Below are 10,089 nucleotides of genomic sequence, written 5' to 3'. Positions count from 1 at the left end.
CTACTTCATTTAGCATAACATCCTACAGGTTTATCCATGTTGTAGCATGTGATAGGATTTCCTTCTATTTTACGGCAGAATAGTCTATTGCTTGGATATATTACATTTTCTTTATCCATTTATCTTTTTTTATGATTTTTAAAAAAGATTTTATGTATTTATTTGAGAAAGAGGGAGCAAACGTATGAGCACAAGCTGGTGAGAGTAGGCATAATAAGAAGCAGACTCCTTTTTGTGCAGGGAGCCGGATGTGGGCCTTGATCCCAGGACCCTGAGATCATGACATGAGCTGAAGTTGGATGTTTACCACACTGTCAGGTGCCCCGGTTTTTTGTTTTGTTTGTTTTTTTACAGTAATCTCTGCACCCAATGTGGGACTCAAATTTAGAGTCACATGCTTTACTGACAGAGCCAGCCAGCCAGCCAAGTGCCCCTGTCCATTTGTGGTTTGAATAGTATTTCAATATTCAAATAGTATTTGAATATTTCCACCTCTTGGCTGTTATGAATAATGCTGCAGTGACCATGAAAATGCAGATACTTCTTCAGGATCCTGCTTGCTTGATTGATTGATTGATTGATTGATTTTTTTTTTTATGAATGCCCAGAAGTAGAATTGCTGGGTCATAGGAGTATTCTTTTTTGAGGAGCCTCTGTGCTGTTTTCCGTAATGGCTGCACCATTTAAATTCCTGCCAGCAGTGTAACAGGATTTCCAGTTTTTCTATATCCTTCCCAACACTTAATTATTTTCTGTTCTTTTTGATAGTGACTATTCTAATGGGTGTGAGGTGATATTTTATTAAGATTTTGACTTATATTTCACTTTTCTTTCTTTCTTTTTTTTTTTTTTTTAAGATTTTATGTATTTGACAGAGCACAAGTAGGGGGAGCAGCAGGCAGGGAGAAGCAAGCTCCCCATTGAGCAGAAAGCCCGACATGGGGCTTGGCCCCAGGAACCTGGGAACATAACCTGAGCCGAAGGCAGATGCTTAACCTACTGAGCCACCCAGGCACTGCATCCCCCTTTTTTTAAAAATTCATATGAGAGAGAGAGAGAGAGCACAAGCTGAGGGGAGAGTCAAAGGGAGAGGGAGAAGCAGACTCCCTGCTGAACAGGGTGCCTACTGACCCACCCAGGGACCCCTTAATTCACATGTCACTTATGATTACTGATGTCAGGCATCTTTTCATATACCTTTGGTTCTTTGTATGTCTTTTTTTTTTTTTTTTAAGATTTTATTTATTTATTTGACAGGCAGACATCACAAGTAGGTAGAGAGAGGTAGAAGCAGGCTCCCTGCTGAGCAGAGAGCCCGATGCAGGGCTCGATCCCAGAACCCTGGGATCATGACCTGAGCCGAAGGCAGAGGCTTTAACCCACCGAGCCAACCAGGCGCCCCCTTTGTGTGTATTTTTTGGAAAAATTTCAAGTCCTTTGTCTATTAATCATGTTTTTGTTTTTGTTTTGCTATTGAATTGTAGGTGTTCCTTTTATACTGTGGATAGTGACCCCTTATTAAATAAATCATTTACAAATGTCTCTCCCATTTGTAGGTTGCCTATTTACTTGTTTCCTCTGCTGTGCAAACTTTTTAGCTTGATGTCTGTGTGTGCATTTGCCTCTGTTTTTGGTGTCATACGCAAGAAGTCATTGTTAAGACTACTGTTGGGCTCTCTGCTCAGCAGGGAGTCGGCTTCCTCCTTTCTCTCTGCCTGCCTCTCTGCCTACTTGTGATCTCTCTCTGTCAAATAAATAAATAAAATCTTAAAAAAAAAAAGACTACTGTTAATGTAACATTTCTCCCATGTTTATTTCAAGGTGTTTCACAGTTTTAGGTCTTTTATGTTTAAATCCTTAATCCATTTTGAGTTGATTTTTGTTTATGGTATAATTGTCCAGTTTTATTCTTCTGCATGTGAAACCTGGTTTTCCCGGCACCACGTGTGGAAGAGATGATCTCCACTGTGTAGTTTTAGCACCCTTGGTGAAGATCATTTGACCATATATATGTGGATTTGTTTCAGGGCTCTGTTTTGTTCCATTGGTCTTGAGATCTGTTTATGCGAGTACCCTACTGTTTGTTGTCGTTTTTTTTGTTTTTGTGTTTTTAAAGATTTTATTTATTTATTTGACAGAGATCACAAGTAAACAGAGAGGCAGGCAGAGGGGGTGGGGAAGCAGGCTCCCCACTGAGCGGGTAGCCCAATGCGGGGGGCTCGATCCCAGGACCCTGGGATCATGACCTGAGCCGAAGGCAGAGGCCTTAACCCACTGAGCCACCCAGGCGCCCCTGTTTTTTGTTTTTTTTTTTTTTTCCTTAAGATTTTATTTATTTATTTATTTATTTGACAAGGAGAGAGCGATCACAAGTAGGCAGGCAGAGAGAGGCGGGGGGGGGGGGGCAGACTCCCTGCCAATCAGAGAGCCTGATGCAGGGCTCAGTCCCAGGACCCTGAGATCATGATCAGAGCCAAAGGCAGAGGCTTCACCCACTGAGCCACCCAGGCACCTCTACCCTACTGTTTTGATTACTGTTGCTTTATAAGGTGTTTTGAAACCAAGAAGTGTAGGCCTCTAGTTTGTGTTTTGTGAAGATTGTTTTGGCATTTCAGCGTCTTCTCCCCCCCGCCCCAGTGTCTTGTGATTCCATATGAATTTTAGGTTCTTTTTTTTTTTTCTTTCTGTAAAGAATACCATTGGGATTTTGATAGGAATTGCATTGGTTCTCTAGATCTGTTGGGAAGTATGACCATTTTAACAATATTAAGTCTTATAATCCATGAACACAAGATGTCTTCCCATTTTTTTTTTCATCTTTTAATTTTTTTCAACAGTGTTTTGTACCTGTCAGTGTACAATCTTTTGCTTCCTTAGTTAAATTTATTGTTAAAAGTTTCTTTCTTATTTTGCTTTTGATACTATTGTAAATGGGATTTTCTTCATTTCCTTTTTGGATACTTTGTTAGTTGTATAGAAATGCAGTTGATTTTTGTATCCTACAACTTTAGTAACTATATTCTAATGGGGTTTTTTGGTGGAATCGAGTTTTCTATATACGTGATCATATCATCTGTGAACTGATAGAATTTTGCTTCTTTTCCAGTTTGGATACCTTTTATTTCTTGCCTAATTGCTTTTGTTGATATGTCTAGTACTATGTTAAATAAAAGTGGCGAGAGTGGCCATCATTGCCTTATTACTGATCTTAAAGAAAAAGCTTTCAATTTGACCTTTATTATGTTTAGGTAATTTCCTCGTATTCCTAGTTTGTTATTTATTATGAAAGGGTGTTGAATTTTTTTCAAATCCTGTTTTTAAATCCAGTTGTCATGATGGACAGAATTTCATCTACTCTGTTAATGTGATGTATTACATGGGTTGATTTTCATGTTAAATTATCCTTGCATCCCAGTGATAAATCCCGCTTGGTTATGGTGTATAATCCTTTCATTGTGTTGTTGAATTCAGTTTTCTAGTATTTTCTTGAGGATTTTTTCCATCTATACTCATCAATGATAATGTTTTGGGCAAAGACTTTTGAAATGAGTGAGAACGATGTATCCCCGTCTGATTTTTATAATAATAATACTTGCTAACAGCTTGTTTTTATGTCAGTTATTTCATTTGTTTATTGCAGTAGACCACATACTCTAGTTTTCGTGTGAAGGTGCTAGACTCAGAATTATACATCATTACGTAACTATTAGTGGTAGTATTACCCATAATAGTTAATACTTGTAGAGAACATACTCTTTCAGGCACTCTTCTAAGTGTTTTACATATATTCATTTAATTCTCACAGCAATCCTTTGTAGTAGGTAGTATTATTAACCGCATCTTACAGATGAGTAAAATGTTGAGTAACAAGTATAGAACTCAGGGTTTATCTGGATTTTAATACAGACCATCTGGTTTCTAAATCTGCTTTGTTAGGTATATTGCCATTCACAGTTAACTGGAAGGCAGTCTATTTAATTTAGACTCTTGACTTGCTCTGGCATTTTGTTACCTGTGGAATCAGATAAACTTCTTATTATCTAAGATTATTATGGGACATCAATTTTGTATGTGTGTGTTTGTGTGTGTCCCCCCATCAATGCTTTTTAATTTTAATTTAATTTTTTAAGGTTTTTATTTATTTGAGAGAGAAAACGAATGGGGAAGTGTGGGAGAGGGAGAGACAGAAGCAGACTCACCGATGAGTAGGGAGCCTTAGGACTCATTCCCAGGACGCTGGGATCATGACCTGAGCTGAAGGCAGATTCTTAACCTTCTGAGGCACCCAGGGGTGTTGTATCAGTGCTTTTTATTTTTATTTTTTATTCTTTTTAAAGGTTTTATTTTTATATTTGACAGAGAGCACAGTTGGCAGAAAGGCAGACAGAGAGAGAAGGGGAAGCAGGCTCCCCGATGAGTAGAGAGCAGGAGGGCCTGGGATCATGACCTGAGCTGAAGGTAGAGGCTTAGCCCATTGAGCCACCGAGGCGCCCTATATCAGTGCTTTTTAAAAAGAAGTAAAGCACTTGAGCTTTGAGGCACCTGTTCTTTTCAAATGTCCTTGATCTTCCTGGGCTCATGAGTGTGCTTTGAATATTTAAAGTTGCTTAAGTGAGGTATCTAACAGCTAGCAGTCATAGGGATTATATAGCTGATGTTTGAGAGAAAAACAGTAAGGAATAGGGAGCTAGGTTTTAAAATTTATGTTAAGTCTAGTCTACGTGGCTGTGCCTTAAGAGGTTTGATCAAGTCATTGCCTGGTGCATAAATTGCTTTAGATTACCAGTGTCTCCTCACTTTATGCAAACCTGATATATAAGAATAATGGGTTTATATACATAATACAAGTGAGAGACTTTATTTTTCTACTTTCACAGTAGGATTTCTTTTAGTGTTAAGATTTTTCTAACATATTTAATATACAAATCCATTTAAGCTCTATCTTTTATTTTTATTTTTTAAAGATTTTATTTATTTATTTGACAGACAGATCACAAGTAGGCAGAGAGGAGGAAGCAGGCTCCCCGCTGAGCAGAGAACCCGATGCAGGGCTCCATCCCAGGACCCTGGGATCATGACCTGAGCCGAAGGCAGAGGCTTTAACCCACTGAGCCACCCAGGCGCCCTTTATCTCTATCTTTTATCTTTTAAGCTTTATCTTTTAATAAACCAGTTCTTGTGGAGCTTAGACTGTATTCTTGATGTCACAACATGGTTATTTTAAAGGTAACATTTGAAAAAAGGTAACTTTGATGTTTAATTCCAGTTATGTGAGTTCACTGTGGCTAGTAAGGGAAGATGATTACTTTTATGGATGTAGACTTTTGGCCTGTCTTGAAGTATGTTTCCCCACTTGTACTCTTACTTTTTGCATGTAGTACTGAAAGTGTGTCGTTTATTATACTCTTATAAACAGAAAATCTCTAAGGAGATCAAATCATTAAGAAGCTTAAAGGACAGGGACTCCTGGGTGGCTCAGTTGGTTAAGCAGCTGCCTTCAGCTCAGGTCATGATCCCAGCGTCCTGGGATGGAGTCCCACATCGGGCTCCTTGCTCCGCAGGGAGCCTGCTTCTCCCTCTCCCTCTGACTCTGCCTTCCACTCTGTCTGCCTGTGCTCGCTCTCGCTCTCTCTCTGACAAATAAATAAATAAAATCTTAAAAAAAAAAAAAAGCTTAAAGGACAAAGTTTAACATGACCTTTGTAAAGGATGGAAAAAATGTTCTCAGTCTCAGTCTCCTTTTGAAAGTGAGGTTTTTGTGCTTTTTATAGAGATTTAAATCTTTGGATTTGATTATAGGAGCTTATGGGTCTTTATTCTCAATTTGAAATTCAGAGTTTAAAATCACTTTTTAAGTTATCGCTCCATACACCTTTTTATTATTTTTTAAAATATATATTTATTTATTAGAATGAGTGGGGAGGAGAGGGAGAAGCTGAGGGAGAGCAAGGGAGCCTAATATGGGACTCCATCCCAGGACTCTGGGATCGAGACCTGAGCGGAGGTCTTGATCTTAACTGTCTTGAGTTAAATTACTTAGTTACGCTTAACTGAGCCACCCAGGCGCCCAAAACTGAAAATTATTTTTATTAAATTTATATTAAATTAAACGGTTTGTCCGCACACTGACCTGAACTGAGGTGGAGCAGTTTACATCCCACTTCATGTGAATAAGAATACATTTTGCTGTGGAAATAATATATGTTATTAAATAGTACTGCTTTAGATTCCCCTGTGTTACATAATATATTGGCTGTATTCCATAAATACTTTTTTAAAACTTTGAAAACTTCTTAGTAATGGTAGTCCTCTGGCCCCAAAAGTTTCACTTAAAAATATTTATGGACCTTTTACTTTCCATAAGCTGCCTTATTTTCATGGTTGGAAGAATATGCAGCATGAATCAGTAGTATTAAGAATGAAATATATGTTGAATTAACTATAGTACAGATTGGTAATAGTTGCCCACAGCACTAATTGTTGCTTTTGTGGCTGAATACCACAGTGACTTCCATAGGCATAGGAGCACAGTGGGAATACAAAACAGATATTGTCTATCCTGCTCTCTCTAGGATACATGTTTATGTATTCAAGTTATTCTTTGTGATTTTTATTAAATGTGACACACTTTCAAGGATGCAAAATAAGGAAACAGTTGATCTTTTTCTTATTTCTTCAGTCTCCTACAAAAGCTGTATATAATGCCAGGCATTGGAACCATCCAGACTCAGAAGAGCTACCTGGGCCACCAGTAGTAAAACCTCAGAGTGCCACAGTAAGTGAACTGTACTTTTTAACATCATTTTTGTTTAGGCCGTTGCTATCTTTATTCACAGTTTGAAAATCTTTGACCATAACAGTTTATTTTGGGTCTTCCTCACTAAAATTGAGCAGCTTCAGTTTAATTCTTTGGAAAAGTGAGGATTGTAGACAGGATTATTGAAATTCTGGTGCTACTAGTTTATAGATAAAGGCCTTAAAAAATACTGGATCATTTTACTCCTGACCCATATCTTACGGAATTACTATATTTAGTGTTTTATGGGTAAATTATTCCATATTTGAAGTTCATATTAGCTATTAAGAGCTATCTTATGAATTATATCCTACATAGATCTTAGAGTAGCAAAGTGGTTAGTTTGAAATTACTTTGAGTAATTAATTTCAGAGAACTTTTTCCTGCATTCCAGTAATAGCTTTCAATTCAAAACACATTTGAAAAAGATTCTTACCAAATTATTTTCTTCAGAGTAACTGGGAGGACCATGGATTAATACTTGAAGTTAATGGTAACACCTCAGTCATCTGGAGCTGTCAAGTAATGAATTCTTTATAACAACAAAAAAATTAGGGATAGAGATCTTTCTAAGATATATAATTACAGTTCCCTGTGTTCTTAAAGTTGAATGTATTAAACTCCCTTTACTAGTATAAGATCATTATTGTGTATATTACTAATTATATATCAAGCTTTTATTTTGGCTATTTATTTATACTCCAAATTACAGATTCTTACTTTAAAAGTTCTTTTGTCTATCTGTTGTGGTTTTCTTGTCCTGTTCCTAACTTTTTATCAATGCTATTTATGTGTGTAATTGTGGTTCTTTATTCCTTCTCATGGTCTTGGAGACAAAAAACAAACTATGTATGAAATGTGAGGTTTAAAAAGACCAGAAGGAATTCCTGAGCGGTTCTTTTGTGAGTCTTACCTAGTAGTGCATAGAATTTTAAAGTAGCCCTTATAACATTTCAGAGGCCTCTCCCTGCCCCCCCCCTTTTTTAAAGCCAAATTTGTTAGGTAGATGAGCTGTTATTATTTTTATATATTTATTTAGAACAATAATTTAATACCTTTATTAATAGGTGAGGCTGTCTTCAAAGGAACCAAATCAAAAAGATGATGGAGTTTTTAAGGCTCCTGCACCACCACCCAAAGTAATAAAAACTGTGACAATACCTACTCAGCCCTACCAAGATATAGTTACTGCACTGAAATGCAGAAAAGAAGACAAAGAAGTAAGCAGCCATATACAGTTTTTACTGCATGTGGATAGATTTTTATATGTAATATTTAGCCTTTTAATGTCTTGAACAGATATCCACGAACTTACCTTTCCTAGTACTATCTAATGTTTTTTAAAACTTTTTGTTTAGTTGCCGTATAATGAACTGTTTTATACACTTCTAAATGAAGTACTGCAAGCCTGTAGATTTAAATATACTAGTTCATGGTTACAAAAGAAGTGGACTTATCTTTTCTTGGCAGTTGTATACTGTTGTTCAGCATGTGAAGCACTTCAATGATGTGGTGGAATTTGGTGAAAATCAAGAGTTCACTGATGATATTGAATACCTGTTAAGTGGCTTAAAGAGCACTCAGCCTCTAAACACACGTTGCCTTAGGTGAGATCTTATTTTTATATTTGATAAATGTATGCATCCTCTAGCTTACTGAATATTTCCTGCCAGATAGAGCCAAACATTTTGTTACCATTATTTTGTTATCATAACTATAGTTTATAGGGGGTGGAAATAAGTTACAATGTGGTTGATTTCTTTTAAGGGGTTTGATTCTACATGGACAAAGGAAAGTTGGATGATTGTAGTTCATTAGCATAGTATAGATTTCACTTTACAGATGAAAAGAAGTGTTATACTAACAAATCTTAAGTTCTTTTTCAGCCCCAAATTTCAGACACGTGATAAATATGTTTAAGCATGTTTTGATTTGGATCATCTTTTGCATACTATAGTGGATTGAATTATCTTAATTTGATTGAATTATCCAGTCAGTTGGAATATATCCAATCAAATGTTATCTGTAGTCTTCATGTATCAGAAGCATTATGAAAGGTCGCAGGAGTGGTATAAAGACTACATCAAAGATGATTATGTGTTATTTATATTTATACTAATCACTGTGCATCAACAGGTTTTTAATAATTCAGTTTGCGCATGTGTTTTATATTGTGATCCATATGGGCAGTGGGTTGACACACCCTCACCCTTCCCCATTTGCTTGTTTTGATATTGCATAAACAAAAAACTAATGCACTATTTTCAGTACCCCCCCTAATGTAGTCTATTTTCTCCTAGTGTTATTAGCTTGGCTACTAAATGTGCCATGCCCAGTTTTCGAATGCACCTGAGAGCACATGGAATGGTAGCAATGGTCTTTAAAACCTTGGATGATTCCCAGCACCATCAGGTATTCTTAAGTTTCTGGGATTAGGAAGCATTATTTAAAATTTATAGTGTATTTGGGGGTGCCTGCGTGGCTCAGTCAGTTAAGTGCCTGACTCTTGATTTCAGCTTGGATCATTATCTTAGGGTCGTGGGATGGAGCCCTGCATGGGACTTGCATTCAGCAGGGAGTCTGCTTGCATTTCTCTATCCTCCCCCCATATTTAAATATGCTAGTTCATGGTTACAAAAGAAGTGGACTTCTTTTTAAAAAATTTGTGTATTTGGCTATTAAAAAATATTTTCATTGGATATTCATATATGATTATTTCCTAATTATGGGTTGAGTTTTATTTGCTAAATATATAGAGGTTAATACCAGAAGTTTTTGCTTTTGATATATTATTCAAGGTTATTTTCTCATGACACTTCTTTCTTTTAATATTATTGTCAATTTATACCATTAAAACATCAGTTACCACACCTAACACACCATATTATACTGGATATTTAATTCTGTGAATATTGAGTTCCTCAAATTATTAAGTGCTGAAAAAAATCTTTTAGGGGCATCTGGGTGCTCAGTTGGTTAAGTATAAATGACTCTGGATCTCAGTTCAGGTCTTGATTTCAGGGTTGTGAGTTCAATCCACACACTGAGCTCCATACTGGGCATGGAGCCTACTTTAAAAAAACAAACAAACAAAAAACCCAAAAAAACCCCTTTTTTACTCTTTGATATTAATAGCATGAAAAAATAGTTTGAAATTAAGATTTTAAAAAACTTTTTGTTTGGATGTTGAATCTAGTTCTATCTAGCCCATTGTGAAAAGAAACAAAATTCTCATTTTCATTATGACTTTGACCCTAATCTCTTAAAAATCAAGTATCTGTAATAAAAGTGAG

At 36.4% G+C, this 10,089-nt stretch overlaps 1 protein-coding gene across 2 annotated transcripts in view; it reads left to right on the top strand.

Moving 5' to 3' along the window:
- Nucleotides 1-10,089, top strand: part of WAPL (WAPL cohesin release factor) — an 80,584-nt gene that overhangs the window by 46,008 nt on the left and 24,487 nt on the right. For both annotated transcript variants that reach the window (XM_082718006.1, XM_082718007.1), the window contains exons 5-8: nucleotides 6,680-6,775; nucleotides 7,864-8,016; nucleotides 8,267-8,403; nucleotides 9,097-9,208. In XM_082718006.1, the coding sequence (XP_082574132.1) occupies nucleotides 6,680-6,775; nucleotides 7,864-8,016; nucleotides 8,267-8,403; nucleotides 9,097-9,208 (498 nt within the window). The remainder of the gene's footprint in view (nucleotides 1-6,679; nucleotides 6,776-7,863; nucleotides 8,017-8,266; nucleotides 8,404-9,096; nucleotides 9,209-10,089) is intronic.

The sequence above is a fragment of the Mustela nivalis genome (genome assembly GCF_964662115.1).
Source record: "Mustela nivalis genome assembly, chromosome: 2".
Lineage (NCBI taxonomy): Eukaryota > Metazoa > Chordata > Mammalia > Carnivora > Mustelidae > Mustela > Mustela nivalis.
Note: the sequence above shows the minus strand (reverse complement) of the source record. Positions and strands in the feature narration are given on the sequence as shown.